Source organism: Ptychodera flava, chromosome 7 (genome assembly GCF_041260155.1).
Source record: "Ptychodera flava strain L36383 chromosome 7, AS_Pfla_20210202, whole genome shotgun sequence".
Lineage (NCBI taxonomy): Eukaryota > Metazoa > Hemichordata > Enteropneusta > Ptychoderidae > Ptychodera > Ptychodera flava.
Window position 1 is genome coordinate 43570529 of NC_091934.1, and position 26869 is coordinate 43597397.

Genomic DNA, 26869 nt, shown 5'->3' on the forward strand with positions numbered 1-26869 from the left:
CAATGTATCCAAGGCACAATGGTGATTGATGACAGTTAAAACATGTCTGTCATAATCTATCATCGTATAATTTAAATGTTGCAGCTCTGATGATGAGGTGCATCTTGATATCGTGCACGAAATACATTGTTTGTAAACAAGAAACTCGCACAGGCGCAGTTCAGACGACTATATCCCTTTAAGTGCTTTGGATCATTTGATATTGTATAGCGGAGGTTAAATGAATTGATCACCATGAATGCTAGGCATTGGGTCTGAACATGTTAAACTTATATTTCTCGGATCCCGGTCACTACACACCATAACGGTATTATTATTCAACAGTTTGTTCATCTTGGCCCTTTCGTTGATGGGGGAACGATACAAACATACTCTCATATATCTGTTCCCCCAATCACTCTGCCGGTGTCCCACTGCCCAGATATACATGAAATGCTTGTATGTGTGTCTCATATGAATTGAAAAGATCCAGTCACACCGTGCGTTGTTGGGATGTTGCGTAGGCAACCGATCACTGCTGAAGGAAATGACTACCTATTGTATGCAATTACTGTTTATTTTTGCATATTTATTGTTGCGGGCACAAACGCTCGCGAATGAAACTCTCCATCCTTTGTATGCAAATTATGGTTTATTGTTTCACATTTCTGAAACTAAATGAAAGTGGATGTTCATCGAGGTCGATGAGTAATATTACATTACAGGAAGCTGTAATCAACTCGGTCAAAGAAACTTAAAACAATACAGCTGGTTTGTTTCCCGACATAACTAATCTTATATACGTTTATATTTTATGTACTGTTCGCATTTACGAGATAACTAGTGATTTTTTTGTCATTTAGTCACAGTGAGCAAAAATTGTAAATTAAAGTAAAGTTTATTGACGGACCTACACTGAAATGTTGCAATATTACAAATTACTCATAAAAACAAGTGTGTAACTTAAAAAGGAAAGCAGATGAGCTTCATTTGCAGATTAAACCGACATCATTGCATCATCCAATTGCCCCAAATTTGTTCCAATCGTGTTAAAAGTACACAGACAGTCAACCAGTCCAAACAAAGCCATTACCATGTAAACTATGAACCACTATGTGGTGCATGTAGGCCGAGTTCGTATCTGTGATGTCATCGTGGTGTTAGACGGCGTTCACGGTTCAATGTTTGCCTACACTTCATCCAAAGCGATACCAAACGCTGTATATCACTAGGTTCTTTAACGAAGAACAAATGCTGTGCTACAGATAGTTGTTTTGGTCGACGGCATACGTAAAGTGTGCAAATGAACCTATTAAAACCGGATTTCGAATAATACTCAAATTTCAACTTAAAGATACTGGCAATAGCTCACTACGCGGTGTCACCTTAAAAAAATATCTCATCAGACCACGACCGATCTGTTCAACCCTGTTATCACGTGACATACATTTGAACAGTGCTATCTATGACAATAGTGCGGTCAACCTATTCAGGTAAGATAGCGATCGACAAATATAATATTACCCGTAAAGCACATTTATTCAGTGGTACTTTTCACTTCTATTACAGTGCTCTTCTCCTTTTTATCGACCGATGTACACTTTAAATCTGTTTTTAGCCGGAAAAATTTACATACAATGTCAATTCCATTGAATAAGATGACCTTTTACCTATGGTGAGAAGCCTCCTAAACACGTCGACGATTCCATTGTTGCACCAGACATTCGTGGGAAGGGGACTTTCAAACAGCGGATTCTGTAATTACTCGACGGGTTTACCAATCATGCAATGAAACCTCCCCAAAATTTGTGAATGCAGCCCGACCAGGATTGCATGAAGTAATCGGTTCACGAAGTCTGGTTTAAACCGGTAAGTGCAAGTCATGGGCTGTGTTAATTGTTGCAAGCTGGTCTTACGTATAAATGAAGCAATGATTGCAAAATTTCAGAGCTGCAAGAATCTTTCAGTGGGTTCAGAAGTAACGGGGTCACTGGGTTTTGTCAACAGTTCATTTGTCTGCTGATTGGATTGGTCTGACCGGGATTTGGAAATAACCACCTTCCCTATAAGCTTACGGTTAGTAATTCTACATTCTAGATCTCGAATCGTTATACTTCTTCAAGCTTGACTTTACAGGACTCGGAGCAAAATTTTAACTTAATTTGCATTCTAGCCGCTTAGTAAACGAACTTATAAAAAATATTATTGTAAGTCGTTTCGAGTGTGCGCCATTTTCTTTTTAAAGATAGTAAATTTAGTTTTTTTCAAATTTTATTCTTCGATTCTCCTAATAGTTAGTTTGAATTTTTATGGAAATTCATTATAATCTTACTGAGTTGGAAGATATTCCTGCCCTGTTACTATGATAATATTCCTTAGAGGTTCAAAATTAGGATTTTTTGGCTTTGTTTAAATTGTTCCAAATTTTATTAGTATCATTTGCTTGAGTCGTCGTTTTTAGAGGGTAATTAGGTCAGCACTAATTTAACATAAAATATTGGATATGTTTGCCGCCTTGAGTTACGACGGTCACGTCTCCTACAACCGGCGGTGAAAATATGACAACGCCCGTATTTTTTGGTATTTCACAAGCGAGGAGTTTAATTAAGATGCTTTGGTGAGAGAAGCTCTGATATAGCTAAGGATCGTTGTCAAAATGCCAGTACACTGTCCCTGCTTGGCACATGTGACTGGCGTTCCATAAATGGTGAGTGGGCCAATGACTGTATGCACACTGTGGGAGTCGCGTCATCGGAATATTTGCGCGAGCGGGGTAACAGTGAAATGAGGCTTTGGCGCCCATGACACAGCAAGCTTCGATTGGTGGAAATGGCAGTCTTTTTTTCATATCGGAAACGAAAGTGATGAAAATATATTGAATGTCTGTTACCACTTCCCCAAATCTGTGTCATTTGTTAAAGTTAATTATAAGTTCCGTCCATCGTTACGTCAAACTTGCATTCATTTTGCAAAACTTTAAACAGAAGAGAGCATGAAAGTCGTAAAGTCTTTTGTTGTAGCCTGATCTGGGGGTCTGAAGGCCAGTTTTTCTCAAGCTACCCTATTAAAACTTCGGAGGTAAAGCTATCAAAGAGAGAAATTTCCACAGGCGATTTCTTCGGTCTGGAATTAGTAATTATGGCATGCAACCGGGCATTTTAGTATGATGTAGTTCTCCGTGACGCTGCTTCCTCGAGGTTGACCTCAATCGTTTTGATCAATCCGAGCCCTAGATCTGTCACTAATGTCGATATCATGTCATGGTAGCACGCCCTTTGTCTCCTTGAATGTTTCCATGGCTGTGTAAAAACAAATTAAAATATATCAGAATATCGCAAGAATTTATGCAAAGGTAAAATGTTTTAAGAGTTGATCTTTAAAATAAAAATCAAGTATAAAATTTAGCTCGTACATGACATTTTATGTACGCGATCACCAAAAACAGTGTGTGGATTTTCGCGCGCGAAGCTTGTTAACACAACTGTCGGACCATCAAATGTGAATATGCACCATACGTCTGTGACATCATTGTTAAGAGTGAACCCAGCTAGGTGTGGTCGACCATTGTTTCGACGCAGTTTTTTAGCGTTTCCTGTGACGTAAGCAGCATGTGAGCAGCCAGATACTATGTCTGTAAGGAGATCAATTATTCCAATTTTAACAATCGTCCCAAAGCTAATGAAAGGAAAATACCGGATTTCGAAACAAGATTGCGTTGCCTTCAGCAATGTCATAACTGTACTAGGTCAAACCATAGACCCTCGAGAAAAACGATTGTTTCGTGTGTTATAAATAGATTACGAGTAGTACCAGCTCCACGGGGTCATGCGAGAGATGGTGCAAGCTGCAGGCATACGAAGCATTGAATGACTATCCACCGCACAACTGCAGGACGACAAAATACACATACGAGATCCATAGACGGGAGGTTTTAATACTTATTGTCGCACTCTAGTAGCACAGTTGAATAATAATCATTCAACAAAATATACGAGAAGGCCGTACCCGCTGAGTATGCCAGAAAAGTGTTTGTGGATTTATACGAGATACCTAGTCTATAGTTAATTCTGTGCATTTGCCCTTTATAGCACCGTTCAAAATTCAATTCAACGCCCGTCGTTCTTAATATAACCGTACCAGTTTCTAACTCACCTTGACATACAAATTTGTTGTTCACATGTGTCTGGCGAAATTCAGTGACGGTACATATAAAATTTATGACCTTGTTACGTGCAGAGAAAACGAACAAAAGGGTGAACTCAGCAGTTAACGTTTAAACAAAATTTATTACGAAAACAAAACTAATTGCTAAGTCAGGATAGAGTACAAGCTTTAAAAGTGTACAGATTACTTATCTCAGCTGGGACGGCAAAGCTCCAGTCTCAGAGTTGTAACAGTCAGTTGGATGAATGAACAGTCCTTTGGCTTGCAGGCTTGAAGCTGCACAAAGTCCACAGTATAAATCCAGCGTTGGCAGTGAAGGTCTTGAAAAGTCTTGAGAATGACTACTGCTGGAGTTTAGTAACACACAAGAGACACGATCCCAAAAGTCTGACTGAAAGCTGTGCACGTCCCTTTTATAAAGGCATATAAGAACAATCTAGAACTTTTATTGACATGCAATTACTGTTCTAAAATTATCTCCCTTACACAACTAATCAACTTTCCAGAACATTCCAAACATGACTAATTGAATTCAAGGTTGTGAGGTCATCAAGGGCAGTGACCTTGAGAATGTTCTAGACTAATTGAACTCAGGTCATGATGAGTGTGGGGGAAATGACCTACATAACACACCCCCTCTTCAAAAAAAAAATTTTTCAAAGAAAAATCTTTCTTTTACAAATGTAATCTTGAAAAGGATTTAAGTACTCAAATTTTGTTTTACTCTAAAGTAAAATTTCTTGAAAGTGAACAACAATTAACTCTAAATACGAGAGAGACAGTCTGCAATTAAATTGTCTCTGCCTTTGATATGTCTAATGTCAAGATTAAACTCCTGTAACATTAAACTCCATCTTAGCAATCTCTGATTTTTGCCTTTAAATTTCTGCAGAAAAACAAGAGGGTTGTGATCAATATAAACACTATTGGCTGATTTGAAGAAGTAACATAAACTTCAAAATGCTGTAAAGCTAATATCAAAGATAAACACTCTTTTTCAATTGTAGAGTAGTTTCTCTGAGATTTGTTAATTTGCGTGAAAAATAGCAAACAGGATGTCCCATGACTATCTTCTTGCAATAAAACAGCACCAGCAGCCGTATCACTAGCATCTACAGCTAATTTGAATGGCAAAGTGAAATCTGGTGCAGACAACACTGGGGCACTTTGCAGTATGGCTTTAAGTGTATCAAATGCCTGTTGGCATTGCTCTGACCAAACAAACTTTACTTTCTTTTTAAGTAAGTTAGTCAAAGGCTCAGTAATTGTGGAGAAATTTGGACAGAATTTTCTGTAGTAACCAGCCATACCGAGAAAGCGCATCAGTTGTCGTTTGCAGTTTGGTATGGGAAAACTTGAAATGGCACTGATTTTGGCATCAACAGGTTTTACCTCACCCTGTCCTACAGTATGTCCGAGGTAAGTTACCCTAGCCCAACCAAACTCAGATTGGCAAGGTTGACAGTCAACATTGCTTTGCTCAGTCTCTCAAAGAACTTCCGCATGAGCTTGATGTGTTCCTCCCAGGTGTCACTATACAGGACTACGTCGTCAACGTAAGCTGCACACCCGTCTAGCCCGGATATGACGTCGTTGATCATCCGTTGGAACGTTGCCGGAGAGTTCTTCATTCCGAATGGCATCACCTTGTACTGGAACAATCCGTCTGGTGTAACAAAGGCGGATATTTCACGAGCACGATCCGTCAGAGGGACTTGCCAAAATCCCTTCAGTAGGTCAAATTTCGTCACATACTTGGCTTTTCCCACTCGGTCGATGCAGTCATCAATCCTCGGATTGGAAAGTGTCTGTCTTTGTTAAAGTGTTGACCTTCCTAAAGTCCGTGCACATACGATAACTGTGATCTGATTTGGGAACAAGTATGCACGGCGAACTCCAGTTACTTTTACTGGGTTCAATAAAGTCATTGTCCAGCAGGTATTTGACTTCTTCCTGGAGATATTTAGCTTTTGTTGGATTCAGTCTGTATGGATGTTGTTTTACAGGCTTACTGTCCCCAACATCAACGTCGTGATAGATGACGTTTGTCCTCGTTGGAACATCTTGAAACAGGTGTTTATATTCGTGGAGCAGTTCTTTCACCTGTTGTTGTTGTTCTGGCTGGAGGTGTGCCAACTTTGTAGACTCCAGCTTCTCCAGGATTTCTGAGTTCTGAAGCTTGACCGAGCCCAGCTTTGAGTTTAGAGTATTTTCACTCAAGTCAGTTTCAGTATCACTATCTTCATAATGGTTTGAACTGACTGCACTGACAGGCTGAGTTATAGTAGGATTATCCCTATCAAAATATGGCTTAAGCATATTTATGTGACATAGCTGTTTTTGTTTTCGCCTGTCAGGTGTTGTTATGATGTAATTTAAATCACTCAATTTCTTATCAATTAGATATGGCCCAAAGTAACGAGCATGGAGTGGTTTGCCAGGAACCGGAAGTAGAACAAGAACTTTTTGACCTGGTTCAAACTTCCGTTTTGAGGTGTTTTTATCGTATTTGGTTTTCATTGACTGCTGAGATGACTCAAGATTTTCTCTGGCTAATTCACATGCTTTAGAGAGTTTGTACGAAAATCTGACACATATTGCAAAATATTCAGACAATCATCATCGTCTGATAGGAATTTCTCTTTAACGAGCTTAAGTGGGCCACGGACTGTATGTCCAAATACAAGCTCAAATGGGCTAAAACCAAGAGACTCCTGAATTGACTCTCTAACAGCAAAGAGCAAAAAATGAATTCCTTCATCCCACTGCTTCTCTGTGTCAAAACAGTAGGTCCTAATCATGTTTTTCAAAGTTTGATGAAATCGCTCAAGAGCACCCTGACTTTCTGGATGATAGGCGGATGACCTATACTGTTTAATGCCTAGCTGATCCATTACTTGTTGAAAAATACCAGACATAAAGTTGGAGCCTTGATCGGACTGGACACATTTAGGGAGGCCAAATAAAGTGAAAAATTTGACTAAAGCTCTCACTATAGTCTTTGTCTTTATATTTCTCAGTGGTATGGCTTCAGGGAACCGAGTTGATGTACACATTATTGTCAGCATGTACTCATTTCCTGATCTTGTTTTTTGGTAGGGGCCCAACACAGTCTATTAGAATCCTACTAAATGGTTCTTGAAATGCAGGAATTGGCTGTAAAGGGGCCTTTGGAATGGTCTGATTGGCTTTCCTACCATTTGACATGTGTGACAAGTTTTACAGAAATGTGCTACATCCTGCCTGAGATTAGGCCAATAAAAGTGACTGAGAATTTTATGATAAGTTTTCCTGACTCCTAAGTGACCAGCCCAGGGGGTTTCATGGGCCAGGCGCAATATTTCAGCACGATAGGGCTTTGGAATCACAATTTGATGTTTTATAGCCCAATCGTCATCAACCAAAACATCTGGAGGTCTCCATTTACGCATGAGAATACCAGATTTTGTATAATAGGAAACAGAGCTATCTGAAGTTTTACCTTCATCATCTACCCTGTCAAACAAAGACAAATATCTGAGTCTTTGTGTTGTTCTGCAATGAGATTTGATCTAGAAAATGTCTGACTTTGGTCAGCAGAAGTTTTACTGGAAGTTTCAAATCCACGAGGGATAACGGAATGATCCGTGTCAAACACCTGACTGAGAAAGGTGTCATTTAAGTCAACATCTGTGACATTATTTTGAGAGTATTTTGATTCTCGGAAGTTTTCTTTGACATGGCTCGAGTAATGGCACATGAAGGAAATAAATCGGTATCTCTTGTTCAATTGGCTCTGGATCCTGATCTAAACTAGGATTATCAGTCACAAGTGGATTAGTGATGACCTTGTCCCCAGCAAGGTCGTTTCCAAGAAGAAGGTGAATCCCTTCGAAAGGCAAAAAAGGCCTAATACCTAAAGCCACAGGTCCAGAAACAAAGTCCGAGACAAATAGACATTATGGAGAGGAACAGGAATGTAGTCATTACAATCTACCCCCTTAATAAGAACTTTAGAACCTGAAAATGACTTTTCAGAAAACGGCAGGGTATCTGCCAACAAAAGAGACTGGGAAGCCCCGGTATCTCTTAAAATTTTGACAGGGGTAGCGGAAGAAAAATCACTAGAAAGTGATATAAAACCATCATGAATAAATGGTTCGAAAATACCCATAATGCTATCTTGAGAAGAATTGACCTTGACCTCATTAATTGGGGATAAGAGGGGTTTAACCTCAGAAAATGTGTTGCACACATTATTAGACTCTAATTGAGTTGATGAAGAAATAAAGCCGGTGGGCTTAGATCCACTTTGACCACTTTGACCTTCACGTTTTCTTTTCAACTTGAAACACTCTGACATTAAATGGCCGTCTTTCTTGCAATAATTACAAGAACGTGTACCGAACTGTTTGTCAGAAGGAGATTGAGACTTGGGATCTGATGATGTGGAAGTGTTACTTGAATTTTGTGAACTGTTGTCATTTGATTTCCTACTGTCCTTTGAAAAATTCTTGGATGAAAAGGAGGAGTTAAATTTACCTGCATTGTTTCTGTATGAAAAGGACTGGGATGGTTTGCTGAGAAATGAAGATTTGTGGGTCAATGAATAATCATCGGCCAACGTGCAGCAACCTCCAATGTATCTGCCTTTTGTTCATTGATAAACGTCTTGATGTCACTCCGGATGCACCTTTTAAATTCCTCAATCAAAACAAGCTGTCGTAATTTGTCATAATTCTGACTGACCTTTTCAGAAGAACACCAACGATCAAACAGTTGTTCTTTTGTTCGAGCAAATTCAACATAAGTTTGATCCTTCACCTTCTCACAATCCCTAAATTTCTGACGGTAAGCTTCAGGCACCAACTCATAGCCCTTGAGAATTAATTCCTTCACAGAATCATAATCTGAAGCCTAGCCTGCTCTACTGACAACTGAATGTAAATTTCTCTGGCTTTACCCACCAAAGCACTCTGCAAAAGCATAGACCAGGACTCCTTAGGCCAATTCAGACTCTGAGCAATTTTCTCAAAATGAGGAAATATTTATCAACATCCTTTTCTTGGAAAGGGGGAACTAACCTGAAATGCTTAGTGATGTCAAACTTGTCTGAAGGGAAGAATTTTCCTGACTGTCCAAGCTCTAAACGTTTTATTTCTAACTGCAGTCGGTGTTCTGCTAATTCTCTTTCCTTTTCTTTTTCCTCTCTTTCTTTCTCCCTTCGTCTTTCTTCCATTTGCAATTCTTTTTCTTTCATTTCCAATTCCCTCTCTTTCTGTCTTTCTTCCATTTCTAACTGCATTTGTATTTTTTCTTTTTCTAATGCCTGTCTCTCCTTTTCCATTTGTAATTCTTTTTCTTTCATTTGTAATTCTTTTTCTTTTTCTAATGCCAATTTTTTAGCTCGAAATCTGCCTGTATTTCCAATTCCAATTTTTTGAGTTCGAAGGAAGACTCAGGCTCATAATCTTTTAAGGCAGACTCCTCAAAATGGCCAGAATTAACTAAATGTTTTGCAATCTTGAACTGTATTTCTCGCTTGCGCATAGATCTTTTGACATCTACTTTAAGGAAATTGGCCAGTGCTATGAGGTTGTCTTTTCTGAGGGAATTAAATGTGTCCTGATCAAGGTCATCCATAAATTCGTCTGGCTTGAATTCCGCCATGATTGAATTTCGCTGAGTTCACAGTATACAGTAGTTTTGAAAGGTAGGCAAATGTTGTCAAACGGCTCAAAATATTCGTCTCCGGACGAGCCCCCAATTTTGTTACGTGCAGAGAAAACGAACAAAAGGGTGAACTCAGCAGTTAACGTTTAAACAAAATTTATTACGAAAACAAAACTAATTGCTAAGTCAGGGATAGAGTACAAGCTTTAAAAGTGTACAGATTACTTATCTCAGCTGGGACGGCAAAGCTCCAGTCTCAGAGTTGTAACAGTCAGTTGGATGAATGAACAGTCCTTTGGCTTGCAGGCTTGAAGCTGCACAAAGTCCACAGTATAAATCCAGCGTTGGCAGTGAAGGTCTTGAAAAGTCTTGAGAATGACTACTGCTGGAGTTTAGTAACACACAAGAGACACGATCCCAAAAGTCTGACTGGAAGCTGTGCACGTCCCTTTTATAAAGGCATATAAGAACAATCTAGAACTTTTATTGACATGCTAATTACTGTTCTAAAATTATCTCCCTTACACAACTAATCAACTTTCCAGAACATTCCAAACATGACTAATTGAATTCAAGGTTGTGAGGTCATCAAGGGCAGTGACCTTGAGAATGTTCTAGACTAATTGAACTCAGGTCATGATGAGTGTGGGGGAAATGACCTACATAACAACCTTCATATCGACACTATTCTGCAACACCTGAAAATGATGTCACCAGTGAATGCCAGACGGCCCGTCGAATGTTATGATAATTCATTTTCTCTATCTGACCTGTAAACTTTTGGTAAGGTGAACCGAAATTCATTATCAGACACAATAGGCTACGCTGCACGAACACAGAATCAAGTGTCGATAAATAAATTACTTGACAAACACAGGTGTTAGCACTCGAATTGTACATCAACTGCCTGTCACGTTTTTGTTGACGCCTCGCCCCGTCTTTGGTAAACGTGCTAGTTTTAATACAAAGGGCCAAACGCAAAATTATGTCCCGGCAGTTTTTTCGCTCGATCATCAGCTTATGCTTATTATAATATTTCTTTCACCTTTCTGGTATTTTTACCAAACAGTGGTATGTTTCGATTTGAAATTAAGAAACATGCTGGGAAAATCCACGTAACGTTGCAGCTCGTTTTAGCCGAAAAACGTATCATTTGCATATCTTTTATCTATACTATTATGATGAGATTTATTTCTCTGTGAATTACATCTGCAATATCTATGATTTTTGTTGTTCATTTTTTTACAGTAAGAATCCTCGGCAATTTTTGGCTAGCATGGTAGTTTGCTCATTGATAAATTACAGTTCAGTGAGTTACTCTTTCACAGTTTGTGACATTAAAAATTACAGCCTTTCCAAATTTGCATGAACTAAAAATAAGTCGGATGCGATCACAGTGCACTAGATGTCTGAAACACACATAAACGGCGTGAAACAGAACCCAAGGTCAAACAATGACACGTCCATTTATTCATGGGCAAATTTATGCAAATTTTCAACTGTCAGCTTTTCGATCATACGTGCTTTCTTCACGTGACAACAAAGTGGTACTTAGCAAGTACATACATACATACATACATACATACATTCATACATACATACATACATACATACATACATACATACTCACACACACACACATACATACATACATACATACATACATACATACATACATACATACATACATACATACATACATACATACATACATATTTTCAAGGAAACTAAGACAAGGTATCGATTCTTTCAATGTTCGTGACAAAGGAAATTTGCATGTCTAACAGGTTGTATGACGAGACCATCTTAGTAGTCTGGTTCCCTGACCCATATTCCACGGTAGAGGGCGTGGGGAAATATAGGGTCAGGTACCGGCAAATGTAAACATGGACGCTATTGGGTTAAAATAAAACAAGCTGTGATTGGATGAAAGTAACACTTGTAACTTTTTCTCATGTTTCTTGGGTTTCGCACTTTTAGGCTCACTTGACACCAACTTCTTGTTTGTACCACAAAGCCGTGGAGGTAGAAGAAAGACTTTTTACCTCCATGATTTAGCCACTGTGATTTAGCACACCTCTTGATACTTTTAGAACGTCGACATGATGCCTGGCATTTTTCACGAAATTCGGACACCATTCTATCCATCGAAATCAATCGTCGTTCACAGTTCCAACAAAGTTTGCTTTCAATTAGCTGTGATATCGCAGCAGTACTTGTGGCGTGTATCGAACGTGCTCGGGTCATTGGGGTCACACCACAGTCGGCGATGACCTCAATGACCCTAGCGCGTTCGATACACGCCACAAGTACTGCTGCGATATCACAGCCAGCCTTCAATCACCTCTATTTTCCCGTACTTCTGGATTAATCCTTTCAGTTTATGTTTCCCGTCTCCTGTGCCAATGTTTTTGGTTCGGATACCAGTGTTCGAACATAATTCTGATCCAGTCGAATTTTGACCGGCGTTTTCATGGTAGCAGCCATATTGTTGGATAGTTGTAGCATGTTCTGTCAGGTGACTAACCTCCGCCATCTTGAACAAAATTCTGTTCAAGATGGCTACCCGGTACCCACGCGTGCCCGGTACCTGACCCTATATTTCCCCACGCCCTCTACCGGGGGAAATGGGTCAGGGAACCAGACTAACCATCTTAGTTGCTGATAACTCTACCTTGAAAAGTGTACAATTTTTAGCACCTTCAAACATTGACTTCTTATTTACTTTACTCTTGAATTGTAAACATAATCAATAATTTTGGAACGTATTTTTAACCAATAATCCTGAAATTAAATTCTAAGTTTCATATTGACTAATGAAATTGAAGAAGCCTTTAGCAAACAATGTCTGAGTGCACGAATCAAGGGAAACTGTGGGTAGCCTCACTTCCTGTGCATCTGTGTAAAAAAAATTCTTTTGTTGTGCAAATAAAGAGATGACATTTCTATTCCTAGTACATATTACAAGTGAGGTATGTTGAAGGTAGCTGTTGCGTTTCGCCGACGCAATGGCTCACAAACTTGTAGACATACAAAAATAAAAGTTCTTGCAAAGAAATCTACGGTCTTATGAAAGAATCTTTCCTTATAAGTGACTAACAAACCAACGCTCTTCTTTGACTGATATTGCGAAAAATGTCTCCCAAATCTATGGCGGCACTTTGATGTGACCCATTTTGCGCTATCGGCCGTTGTCCAAATTTGTTCGGACAAATTCTGCCACACCTTATAGTTGGTTGGCTGAATATCACCCTGAACAATTTCCAAACAGCCAATCATCCATAAATAGCTTTACTTTCAAACTCCCAAAGTTGCCGTAAATAATTTAAATCTACCAATCGAATTAGATACGTTCATACGTCTTCAGAGTCGCTGTACGTCAGCAGGGCACATATTGTGTATCAGGCCGACCACACTTGGTATCAGGGCCCTCCTGTGTGAAACATGTTCTGTTATGATTGTCAAATATTAATTATTTCTAAAAGTAACAAGTCATTGTGCTAATAGCCTTATTTTTATTTTTACCACCAAAGGCTAAGTAAACTCCGGTAAAAGTAGTCTGCCTCTAGAGAAACACATCTTCGTGGATTATCATGGAAGAGAAGAAACGTATGGAAAGTAATGAATCCCCTGTTCCTTATCTTCGCCGAACTAGAACAGCGGCGATTTTACTTTCGTCGCTCTGTTGGGTAAGTTGTCATCGGGTTAAAAAAAACATGATACACGGTATGCCATAAGACTCAATGGGAGGGAAGTTGTATGTTTGTATAATGTTTACTCCACGTTTGATCATAATTTTCAATGGTCGCTTCTGGGTCATTAAGGTAGAACGCACCTCAGGGACAGACATTCGGACTCTCAAACTTTTACAGTTCTCTTCTGATATACCACATGTGTGGTTTCATTTTAAAGCTCTTGGTGAAAGAAAACTTTTCACAGGCTTAGTTTTTCGAAATTCGAAATTTTTATTTTTCTCTATAGAGTTAAGACAGAGATGGCGGCCATTTGAATTTCTAATATCGGTAAATCTTGGGTAATTTGTTTCTCTAGTACCAAAATTTGCACGGTAACCCCCTATTTTTATTCTTGATTTTGAAAGAGAATGATTGAAAGATTCCGTGAAGAAAGTTAGAGCAAAAGTTTAGGCCTAAGTCTTTCACTTCCGAGGTGCATACTACCTTAATTGCATTGTCTTTCCAGGTTATGTGTAGTCCCAGCATGCAGTTCGTGAATCTTAAACGTGTTTTCAGTATGTTCAGTAATATTTCAGGATAAAGTCAAGTCCGGACTGAAAGTTCAATACCATAACAATATCATTCCGCAGAATTGACGGAGCTTTTTGTCAACAGGTGGATGCTGTGTGTTACAATGATAACACGAATGGCGTAATTCATAAAAATCGCCGAAAGTATACTATTCGGTGCATCCAAAAGGCTCCATGTCTCTAAAATCGTTATGGGTATCATATTTTATTTTGCCTCAACTGTAAACAGTCGTGCCTATGACGTTCCGTCGACTGTCTACGTACGAAAATCGTCATTGTATTTTGAAAGCTGTTAAAGTACAATCTCTGGTTAGGAATGTTGTGTCTCGCTAAGTATGGGTGGATTTCTCCTGTCTGATGTATAATTTTTATCTGATCCATGAACAAAATTACAGGCCTGCACTTTACAGCAACATCGACTTATACCCAAAATTAACTAGCTTGTTTGTTGTTTTCTAACTTGTTTTACAGGATTTAGGTATGACAATGCCAAGACTAAGACTTCTAGATCTTCAACTGCAAGTTGGTGCAACCTAACAGAAGATCGTCTTCTCATTCACAGCTCAAAATGTAGGTTTATCCTTGCTTGAATATTATTATTGCTTTATAGGGTTTAGGAATCTCTATACCAGGATTATGTCTTCTGGAACTTCAACGACAAGTTGGTGCGTCCTTACAGGAGATCACCCTCTCACTCACGGCACGCAGTATAGGTCACCTCATCGGTTCCTTTGCATCCGGGTTTTGTTATGATCGAATTGAAAACCACTTCGTGCTTGCTTCGGCTCTTTTCGGAGCGGGGACTGTAGGTGGTTTCATCCCATGGGTGCAGGATTACAACTTTCTGTTGATGACGATGGCGATATGGGACTGTTTACAGGATATGTCGATACAGGTAAGAGAAGAACGTTAACGCAAACTTTGGATGGAACTTCTTCAGAGCTGCAAGGTTCAAGTACTAACTTCTTCGCACCGATAGTCCAGTTTATGTTATGAACACAGAAATTTATAGTTGACGAGGATGTTGTGAAATTTGCGAAGCTTGACACTTATTGTCATCGTTAAAAATATCATTCATAATTCAGTTAAAGGTATACAGTCACCTGCATCTAAATATGCCCATGTATGATCAAAGGGGCGTTCCTTGGTATTCATAATGCCCATGTGAGGGCGCTGTTTTTAAAAAGCTGCCACCTGCTTAAAATCGTAATTGGTTATATTTTCTCTTTCCATGGTAACTGTGGTAAAATTGGAACAGGTGACAGTATACCTTTAAATGATGTTGGAAAAATTCGTTGGTGATTGATGTTTGAGAAAGTCGATACCAGAAAAACAGCACAAGGACGAAAAACTGTTTATTGTAAGTTTGTTGATAAAGCATTACCTCAGTACGTGAATGAAAATTGTGTTCAAATATTCCAGCCTAATTCTCTTTCAATACATATTCAAAGATAGATGATACCAGTGCCCAATGAATTTAGAGATCATATCACGGAAGATGGAATATCGTATCATGATCTCATCCCCCTGAGATCTAATCGTTCATCCTTTTGTAGGGCAGTAATATTCTAATTTAAAGGTTAGAGCAACAATCTCTCCACATCTGCCAACATTCAATGAGTAATTATTTGAATTTCCCAATAACCAGGATGTTATTTTTTAAGGAAACAACTTTATGACGCTCGGTCTGTGGGGAAAGAAGGCAGGTCCCGTACTTCAAGCAGGGAACTGCTGGTCGCTGCTGGCGGGCTCGTTGTATCGCTGGTAGGGGACCATTTCTGACGATAACACCTGATTCACCTAATGGAAATTTCTCCGATGTGATGGCGAGCACCGTTTATAATCAAAGTGCTGAAGATCTTGCAACTCTAAACATAACGGACTATAATCATCTTGCAATACCAGAGGATTATTATTCCGTTCAAATCGAGAGAGCTACATCCCTGATATGGATCCCGTATTCTATCATGTCAGGAATATTCATTTTGGTTTCGTGTATGTACTTCGGATTGTACACTCGACTTTCTGACCGTATTATGATTAGTACTGACGAGAAAGATCCAGCAATGAAACAACACTTTACGGAAACCAACGAAACTCTTCATTTTCGCATTTTATTACTCGGCATTCTTTTTGCCTATTTATTCGTGTATGCCGGGAATGAAGCTATTTTCTTTGGTTTTCTTTACACTTTTGCAATGACAAGCGACGTCGAATTCAGCCCACAGATTGCAAGCTTACTGACGACTGCATTTTGGGTGGGTTTGTCCTATCGAGGGGTGTCGCCATTTTGATTTCCCGAATCCTTCATCCAAGGACGATGTTGATCATTGATCTGTCGGGCTGTACGTTTGCGGCGCTGTTGTTATCACTCTGGGGTAACAGCAATGGAGTTGTACTTTTCTGCGGCGCTATTCTCATGGGGATATCGATGGGTTCTGCTTGGCCAGCTGCGGTCACGTGGGCTGAAAGAAATATCAGAATCAACGGTAAAGTCGCAGGATTGTTCCTGGTGGCGCTGTCACTCGCCCATCTCCTCTACCCATGGATTATGGGTATCATTATCGCTATGTACACGATAAGATCTTTGATGTATTTTCTCTTATTTCTATGTATAGCATCTTTTCTCACGTTTACTATTCTACAGATTATAGCATCAAAGTGCCGAAATATAGGTAACTGTGAAAACAAGTCAGACAAAATATATAAAATTGTGGCAAGGGAGATTATCGACATTCGCAAGGAAATATATGATGTTTAGAGACTAATATATAAATATCTTTGTAGTTTTGCTTTAAAGACCTCGTCACTTCCCTGAGACCGTTTGATAATCGAGATAATGTGCGCCCCTGCAGAAGAGAGAGTCATGGAGGGAATAGCTCGAGACGCTCATCACTGCACTGCGCCCTCTCCGGTAATAAGTCTGCCCCTTACCATTTCTACCGCTGGCTGCGCTGACCACGAAAATATGGAACCAATTTTCGTTAGAAATGCAGTAGAAATGGGCAGGGGACCAGACAAGCCGGTAAGTCCTTCACTCTCCCACCGCTCGTGGCGCACTTGACCTTAATTGATATGCATGAGTGAAGCGACGAGGTCTGAAAGCGAAACTAGTTTCTGTGTCGATAATTGTGTCTCCTTAAAAACTCAAAACACGATAATGAATGACACGAAATACTCATCACTTTATTTGAAAGTTCATAAACAAGGCTTAGGGATACATTCAGGTTTAAGTCAAATAAAAATATGTGTATTTTACCCTACCGTGTCTCTTTTAAACCTGCCAGCACGGAAAACTTTGGAAGAAAGGGAAGGGATCATTAATTCTTTGGAGGGGGAGTCAGGATCCTGATATGATTTTTTTTCGTGTTTCTTCTTCTTTCTGTTCTTTTTCCCCGTTTTGTTTGGTGTGTTTTGTTTTTGTGCGTCCCAAAGTTTGACAAATCAAGCAAATTAATCATCCGGATGTATACCATTTTCCCTTTTTTAAACACTTTTTCGACGGCATTTCACGTCAATATCTTCAAAAAGCAGTATGGCAGCAGTAATGTTGTCAATTGATTCATTATTTTCCGACATTTTTTTCAAATTTTTGACCGCCCAATCTACCATCGTCCATCAAGACCAATCATACTAGTCTAACAATCTAAAAATTTCGTCAAGTTTGTTATTTTTTCTATGTTTTTAGACTCTAACAAATGAAATAAAGGCGTTTCTCTATGATCTACCTCATTTCTATGAACCATGTGACAGACAACATGCATATTTTTGTCTTGGCTTAAATTTGGATTTACCAGACTCTCATAAAATTTGTAGTGTAGAGTGTACAGTGTTTCGATGAAAAAGTACTTCTTTAAAACTAGTTGAAGTAAGACAGGGCATTTGACCAGAAAGAAAGTATTTGTTAGCCATTTCGTATTTGTGAAGCGCTTTTAAGGAAGGCTAGTACTACCAGAATGTGCAATAAATTTAGCGCCCTGCCGGTGGTGGCGCTCTTTGTAACATATGCCGGGGATCACCCGTATTGAAGTTATGTAACTATGTTCGGATATCTGCATACTCAAGATCATGGCAAAGAGTGTTTGCTGTGTAACCCGACAGTCGTTGCGTATATCTTTCTGAACAAGTTGAGTTGGTGTGATTTTCTCCAATCTCCAGTCTTCTGGCTTACCAAATAGCTTTTTTGTGTGGTCACCCCACCAGCAGGGCCGGTCAGAAAAAATCGAGAGAGTACAAATTAAATTTGTGAAATACTTTGTCGCAAACTCAATGTTCACTGCAGTAAATCCAGCTACCCATTTTATTGCAGAATTCTGAACATTCCTAAGTTACACAATAGAAGACTAACCCTTGACATGTGCTTTTGTACAAAATAATTCATTCACATTATGATGCTCCAGATATTCTAAATCAATCTGCTTTTATGCCCCCAGTAGAAATTTACGCAGGAAACCCCTTTTTAAACCAGACTTGTGTTCTGTTAATTGCAGAAAATTCTCGACAGTGCCCAGATGCATGTCTGTTTTTAATGATATCTCTTTTAAATGTAATATAGATATTTTTTTCTACGCTGTGTAGTTTTAAAACTATTTTATCCAGTCATTTTAACAGTTCTCCTTTTTGATTCGTGTATGTTTTTTCTCAATTTAATGTATCGTGCTACTTTTATGGTTGTCTTGTATATTTGTCTTGTGTTTGTGTGACTTTTTTTGTTCGCAGATCTGTTAGTGGGTTTGCCCGTTGATCTGTGTATCAAATAAAATAAAAAATAAAAATAAAATAAAGTTGTGCTGGATGCTGCATGTACGGGTTTTGGAAAAAAGTGTTGTAACTGATTTGACTCAGGGGCAGTCGATAATAAAACTTACAAATGCGGAACGTGACGTTTGAAATCTCTGTGTCAAATCTTAGATCGTTTTCGTACTTCAAAACTGCTTTTAGAAAATAGTACACTGACATGACAATTAGTTGAATTTTGTAGTTTATATTTCATTTGGATAGGACGAATTGAGTAAGCGTAAAACCCAATAATTATGATTCACACGAGTCAGTTTTTATTGTCTGCTGCCTCGCTGTTATGTCGTGTAGAAGCTATATCATGTTTACTAGATATATAGACAATTTTATTATTTACTGTGACGTTTTTAAAGAGATACAGTCGTCGGAACTGCCCCCAAAGGTCGTATGGGACCCATACGACCAATCTAAACACTGTATCCAAGGTACGATGGTGATTGATGAAAATTAAAACATATCTGTCATCACATCAAATGATTTCAATGTTGCAGCTATGATGATGAGGTGCGTCTAGATATCATGCACGAAATATATTGTTTGTAAACAAGAAACTCGCTCAGGTGCAGTTCCGACGTCTGTTTCCCTTTAAGTTACAAACTACTCCTATTGTATAGGATTAGTCAAAATGGTTGAATTATTTTTACGTCTTTTTTCCGTTACATTTCATAAAATATGCTAATAGTGATACAATATTTCTATTACCATAGACAATTTGTCGGATCTTGTTTTTTTTAGTCCATTTTGCAATAAACCTTATATTACCGTACAACGTATTATTTGCATGTTGGATATAAAGATTGGGAGATGTTTGATAGCTTTCAATGTTTACATGTCTTGAAACTTTAAAGTAGCACACGCCTCAAAAGTGAAAGACTTAAAGGTATACTTTTGCTCAAACTTTTCTCAATGAAACATTCAACCATACTCTTACCAAATCAAGAATAACAATCGGGTGTTATCATGCAAAGGTTGGAATTAAAGAAGCAAATTACTTAACGTTTCCGATATTTAAAATTCAAAATGGCCGCTATACCTATGTTAACTCCTTGGGGAGAAATGAAGTTTTAATGATTTGTAAAAAACAAAACATAGACTGTAAAAATGTTTCTTTCTCCGCGAGCTGTAAAATGAGTCCCAACGAGCGTTAGGCCAGGAAAGAATTATAAAAAATTGAGAGTCTGAATGTCTGTCCCTGGGACGCATTCTGACCTTGAACTCTTCACCGCCTTGGTTTAGGCCAAGGCCACTATTATCAATGGTGAATGTGGACTTGTTTACACATATAATCGGGGTGAACAGGATAAGACTATCTGGCTGCACATGGTTGTATTTGTTTGATTCTGCAACAGTAGACAGAATGACGTAACTTTGATTGCTTTGAAAGTAATGGACATCATAAACTTCATAGCAGCATAAAATTACAGTTCCTGTTCTCCACTTCTTCGATTTGTCATTTGTTTAATGCAACTTCATACTTTAAATGAAATATATTTTGAGGGAAGGATGGAAATAATACAATGACATTTTCCTGCATTCCTACATGGAAGTCAATGGAATACACTAACACTGCACTAACCGTGGTAGTCTTCAAACTTATCTTAACAAATGAATTTTAGTCTGGACAGTATCCTGTTTCTCTCCAATCACAGTAACTTTAAAAGGTAAAATACACCTAGTGGATAGATATTCGGACTCTCAAATCTTTATGATACCGTTTTGGTCTACCACATGTTGGGGCTCATTCTTGGAGTAAATAAAACTTTTACTTGGTTACTTTTGCAAAGATCGAAAATTAAAACTGTTCCCTTAGAGATAACACATGGATGACGGCCATTTTGATATCCATATATCGGTAACTGTCAGGCGATTTGTTTCTCTAGTACCAAACGTTGCACAATGACCCCTGATTTTTTTCTTGATTTGGTAAGAGAAAACTTGACAGATGCCTTGAGAATTGTTTGAGCAAAAGTTTGTCTTTCAATTTCGAGGCGCGAACTACCTTTGTTAAAGTCACGTTATGAGCCCATCATTCGTTGAGGTAAATCAGTGTTAAAGAACTGCATAGCAAACATGGGTCTGTGCAACATTCCAGGTTAGGGAGCCGTCATTATTTACGGCCGAGGGGGTAGCAAGAATGGGGGCGGGTCACTAAAAAAATGATGAATAAAAATATTCAAGTGTGACAATCATTTTCACAAAAATCCCGTTTTAGTACAGCGTTGAGCAGGGTTACTTCAGGACTGTTTAACTTCAAAAGAAGAAAAGGAACCCCTTTTCTGTTTATTTTGTAATTATAATTAATTAGAGCACAACGAATACAAAAATAAAAAAATCAATGCTTTAAATTTTGAGTAGCCCTTCTCCATAAAGTTGCCACTATATTCTGTAGCAGTTACTTAACATAGAATATTAATTCTCAAGCAGTCACAGAATATAAGAGACAATATACATCAGGTTTTGATGACGTATTAATGTAAATATAAGCTTAACATTTGCACAGGCTTGGTGCCAGACTGATTTGCACTAACTGTCAGGTCTAAGAGCCTCAGATGGATGGATGGATGGATGGATGGGTGGGTGGATGGATGGATGGGTGGATGGATGGGTGGATGGATGGATGGGTGGGTGTATACATACATACATACATACATACATACATACATGCATGCATGCATGCATGCATGCTGCATGCATGCATGCATGCATGCATACATACATACATACATACATACATACATACATACATACATACATACATACATACATACATACATACATACATACATACATACATACATACATACATACATACATACATATGTATTATGAAAAGGGGGGTCATGCAAAAATTTTCGAGCTGGTATAAAGGGGCAGGGGTTATGGGTCAACTCGAAATGTCTGAACCCCGAGGCAATTCTTCCAAGCACCCACGGCCGTAAATAATGACTACTCCCTTAGGCACGTATTCAAGGGTGTCAATACACTGAATTATTCATGAAAAAAAGGCAAAAAAAGTTTTGAGAAATATAAAAGCTTTGAACTTGCAAAGTTTTAAGTTCCGTGCACTGCTGTCGTAAAAACTAGTGGCATGAGTTAAATTGACTGATAAGGTGTATAGGCTTTCGAACTACTGAGACTAGACGCTGACTTGTGACTCTTCAGTGACTTGGCCTGACCTTAGGTCTTGTGACTCTGACGCACTCGTTTCGGTACGTCATTCATTTGTTGCTCCCACGTTCAGAATTCTGTGATTTTCTACCATTTACGGATTGCTCTTCCTTCGTCCGGTTTGCTTCGCAGCAAGGTCCATCCGCTGTCTTTCGGAAGTAAACTTACATGAAGAGTCAAGATCTGAACACAATATGCGAATGTGTGCAATTATGTGGATTCCATTCATGGCATTCCAGTCGACCTATCACATAAAGCGGCTCCGTAAAAAGGTAATACATGTATTTGTTATTTTACTTCGCTGTATACTTCCTGTAAGACCTTAAACAAATCTCATTTCTAGTAACTTTCATTTGTCATAAATATATACGTTATGCAACGTAATGCATGTCAAGTACCAAGACCATCTATACACGAGACAAGGTGACCGGCAAAGCGTCGCACTGCGACATGTGTGATTGCAGACACCGCATTCCATATTTGACACGGTTCAAACCTCGCTGTCATATAGTTATATTTACGTTGCCAGCTTACTGACGCCAAAAAGCGTTAAGTCGTGAACTCCATCTAGAATAACGATGCTTTGTTTACTGTGCGGCTGTAGGATCGAAAGATCATTTCACATGACTAATCACTATCAAACTACTGCGTTGGACGACCGGGAAACCCCCACTGCAAAATGTAAGATTGACAATCAATTACGTATTGTTGGCCCCACGTGCCGGAAGCAAAATATTACTTTGCTATGAAGGGGGCTAATCGTCATCACTCTGTCAGTCAGTGCTTTGTGTCTGTCTGTCTGTCAGTCTGTCTGTCTATCCGTCCGTCCCCGTGTAGACAAAATTTGTTGAGCCCATAACTCAAAAACTATTAAATGTGACCAGTTTTGGTTTTAGGAATGTTTTGGTGAGTATATAGAATTCAGTCGAATCTCATAGACATAGCCTGCAGAATTATGAAAAAACTTTTATGATCTGTCGTAAATTTCAAAAACTTCCATTTATGACAGTTACACTATAATAATTGGTATATGTGTTGATAGGTACAATTAATTCTATGTTTGTTCAAAATTTTCATATTCGCATTTTTGAGAAACTCTTTTGACACTATTTGTCAAATATTTTCTCTTCGGGAACGGCTTGTCTAATAGGTCTTGATTTGGATTTAAGGGGTATTTTAAAATGACCTATGACCTAATTAACATACATCAAAATGATGAAGACATGTAAACATTGGGCCTAGTTTTGTCATTTTTGCCAAAAACATTTTTTTCAGAACTGCTTGTCATAGTTTCAAAAGTATTAACAGTTTCCTAGGAGTGATTTGAGTTTGACGTGTGAAAATTATTGTGATATTTGCATGAGCGAATTTTTAGAGCAGTTTTATTTTTTTGTGTCAGAACATGTCGGCATGTCGGCTTTGTGTTTAGTGCATATCATGATGAAATTTGCACAATCTGTCTTATTTTTGTGAGAAAAGTCAACAAACACCTATTTCAGTTATCTCCATATTCGATTTTTAAGGTGCCATGGACTGGCTAAGTTCAAGAAATAATCTTGATTACATTTTATTCTTTCTTTATCACAGCCATGTGACACGGGGGCCATGAAAATCTTACTTTGATTTAGTCTTGACTTTGGTTTCTTTATCGTGAAACTTCGCACAACGCTTGAAGACTGTCATACACAAGCTTCGTTGAACGTGGGCCGTCATGAGTGTTCTGAAGTTTGAATCGGAATATATGCTACATATCAGCTTATGTTATTCAGTCGTGTATGACCTTTGAACTTAATGACTGCCACAGTACATAAATGATCTTAAGGGCGAGGGAAATCGAGTCAAGTGCTAAATACGGACTGGTTTACAGTCATGCAATTCTCTCGCTATAATTACATTCTCGAAAATGAACTGATAGACAAAAAAGACTTTGAAACGAAGATTTTTCGAATCGACCATGACTTAAAAGCCTGTGAAATCATTACAGTGCTTTTAACACGGCCAGAGAATTACAGCAGTAATCAGCAATCAGTAATCAGTAAGCAGCAGTACTCAGGAAGTCGTACGTGTGGGTGCCGTTCTGTTTATAACATGAAAGGCAGCCATTGGTTAATCTAAAAACCATACTACAATGTAAACCGATCACGCCACTGTTGTGATTCACGGGGAAAATTTTTGACCTGCTCGAGTTGTAAAATTGCGAAATTTTGTCGAAATGCTCGTAGTATTTTCGTTCACCAAACTCGAAGCAACGTTTTCCGGTAATGTGCATACTAGTAAGTAAGATGTCGCGTAATAGGTTCTTCGATAGTTCCACAAGTTTAGTGACAACAATGGCAATTCTGACTCTGAGATCTGACCATAAGAATCCAAGAACTGTAGTCTCAGATACATCTTCAACAACAGAGCAAAATAACACAAAGTTCACGCAAAGCACATCACAACAGCAAGCCTTTAGCCAACGAGCTGGGCGTGATGTCCCCGGCTATGCACAGCCCTTACTAGCGAAGCGGCGTCCAGGTCACACAGGAAATTCTAATTCCATAGGCAAGCCTGCGTTGGGCACTTTATTGAATGACGAAGTACAGCAACACGTGTATGAAGTAGCGACCTGAATAATATCTCTTACAAAGCATTCTTTGATAACAGGTATGCCAGCATTTATGAGCTGAACATTAACTGATCGTGAAATTTTCTTCACAGCTGCAGTCTTCTGATAAACAGATGCTGACTCTGCTATGTGCATTGAGTGTTTTTCACCTTGCATTGACTACCACAACTGAAGAGAACACTGCACTGTGTCGAACCGGTCAAAAGTACAACTATGAACACTTGCAGTACGGCGATTTTTGCTGTCGAAGCTGTCATGCAGGTACGTACGTTGCAATAAATACCAAAACTTGCACAAAAGAGGACTGTTTTTGCACTTGGATTTAAAAAATCTTGTGAAAATGCAGCACAATAATCACACAACACACACACACACACACACACACACACACACACACACATATATATATATATATATATATATATATATATATATATATATATAACTATATATATATCGATTTAAACAGTTCCTAGTTTTTTATTTATTTATTTATTTATTTTATTTATTTATTTATTTATTTATTTTTTTTATTTATTTATTTTATTTTATCACCCCCCCCCCACACACACACACACACACACAGAGATGATGTTAGGTGGGAGAGTATGTGCAAAGAATTTACAATAACAAGACGTCATTACCAATGATTCCTGTTTGGGGAGGGGCATTAGAAATCAATTGCATTGCCATGCAAGCAAACAACAATATAGCGAGACGATTAACATTAAAGGTTTCAAAATTACTCACTTTGAATATGTAATTTATATAATTATAAAGGGTAGTGTTTTGTTTTCATTCTTTAGTTTTGTGTTTCCTTTATGTAGGTTTTGATATGTCAGTATACTCATTTGCCAAGCCCCTATTTCTCTCATAAAACATTTTACTTTGTGAAACAGCCTATATTCCTTACTAAAACTCTCATCACAAAGCAGTTTGAATTTTCCCGCCATTTTTGTTGGTGTTGCTATGGTATTTTTTCCGGTGTAAAGCTCGTTGTTGATGTTGTGCTGAGCCTTGAACTAAATAACAATGAAATTGAAACTGTTAATGTTCAACAATGAACTGTAGCAACGAATATCAGGGAAAATGCACTGATCTTATCTACCCTGACTTCTACAATCAAACAATGACTGTCGGTAATATTATGCCATACTTTTGTGCATATTGGTAGATCCTAATGAACCTTGATGTACCCTAAAATTGCCACAGTTGTTTCCATTATTTTGCTATATGGCAGGTTTCAACATGAAGAGACCCTGCATCGCTGGACGCCCTGAAACAACCGAGTGCGCTAGGTGCCGATACGGGACTTACACGGAGGGGCCTAATCTACTTCGCCATTGCTTTAATCAACCTCAATGTGATGATGGTCGACGGCAGATCAAGAGACCTGGCTCTATAGCAAATAGACAAGAATGTGAATGCAAAGACGGATTCTATGAGTCCCCTTCAGGTGAACTCTGTCTGCCCTGGACAGTTTGTGGGGTTGGTTACGGTGTTGCAACGCCAGGTGAGTGTCTGGATTGGTCAACCTGACCTACAAACAGTCTGACAACACAGTCGCTTTAGTCATTCGCTTTCTTGTTCGTTTTGTTTTGTTTTGTTTTGTTATGTTTTTGTCATCATTATTTTTACCTTTTCTTTGTTTATGTAAACAGTAATGTTTAGAGAAATCGCAGACTTTAACGTATTTGGACACCGAAGAGCATCATTAAGAAAAAGTGTAAATGTAACAGTGTACCTGTATAAGAACTTACATTGAGAAAATAATATTTTTCTAGTTTGTCGTAACTTTATTTATTTTTAAAACGGGATTCTGTTCAAAGCACTTGTTGATTCCTCCGAAAGCCTTGCCTTTTGAGAATGTTTGGTTTATCCTTACTGCATAAACATGTGAGTTCAATCCTAAACAAACAACCGTTCCCAGAGGTCGTCAAACCTAGCAGTAGACGCCATACCAAGTTGTCTTTGCCGTTTTCCGTCCTTTCATCACCATGACATCAGATGCCCTGTCACTTTAATGTTTGCCACGCGTTTTGGAAATTTTAGAAGCTGTGAAAGACTGTAACACTTTGAAATAATTCTAGCAACGACACATTTCATTACGATTTTACAGTAAATATGTCACGTGATCATACACGCCGTCATACCAATAACGACTGATTTCTCCAAACTACAGGCAGTGTTACAAGAGATGTGTGTGTGAAAAGTGTCCAGCTGGTACATACTCCGAC

General features: G+C 38.6%; 1 protein-coding gene and 1 long non-coding RNA gene across 2 annotated transcripts in view; both read left to right on the plus strand.

Annotated features, from left to right (window-relative positions):
• Positions 1 to 1843: 1843 nt before the first annotated feature.
• On the plus strand, positions 1844 to 16983 carry LOC139137626 (uncharacterized). The gene is made up of 4 exons (XR_011553422.1): positions 1844 to 2055; positions 13329 to 13484; positions 14531 to 14954; positions 15724 to 16983. It is a non-coding gene; the product is annotated as an uncharacterized lncRNA (long non-coding RNA).
• A 5099-nt stretch (positions 16984 to 22082) lies between these two features.
• Positions 22083 to 26869, plus strand: part of LOC139137627 (tumor necrosis factor receptor superfamily member 23-like) — a 5467-nt gene continuing 680 nt past the window's right edge. Inside the window, exons 1-4 of the mRNA XM_070705822.1 lie at positions 22083 to 22296; positions 24725 to 24893; positions 25873 to 26145; positions 26815 to 26869. The exon at positions 26815 to 26869 is cut by the window's right edge and continues 38 nt beyond it. Of these exons, the coding sequence (XP_070561923.1) occupies positions 22219 to 22296; positions 24725 to 24893; positions 25873 to 26145; positions 26815 to 26869 (575 nt within the window). The 5' untranslated portion in view covers positions 22083 to 22218. The remainder of the gene's footprint in view (positions 22297 to 24724; positions 24894 to 25872; positions 26146 to 26814) is intronic.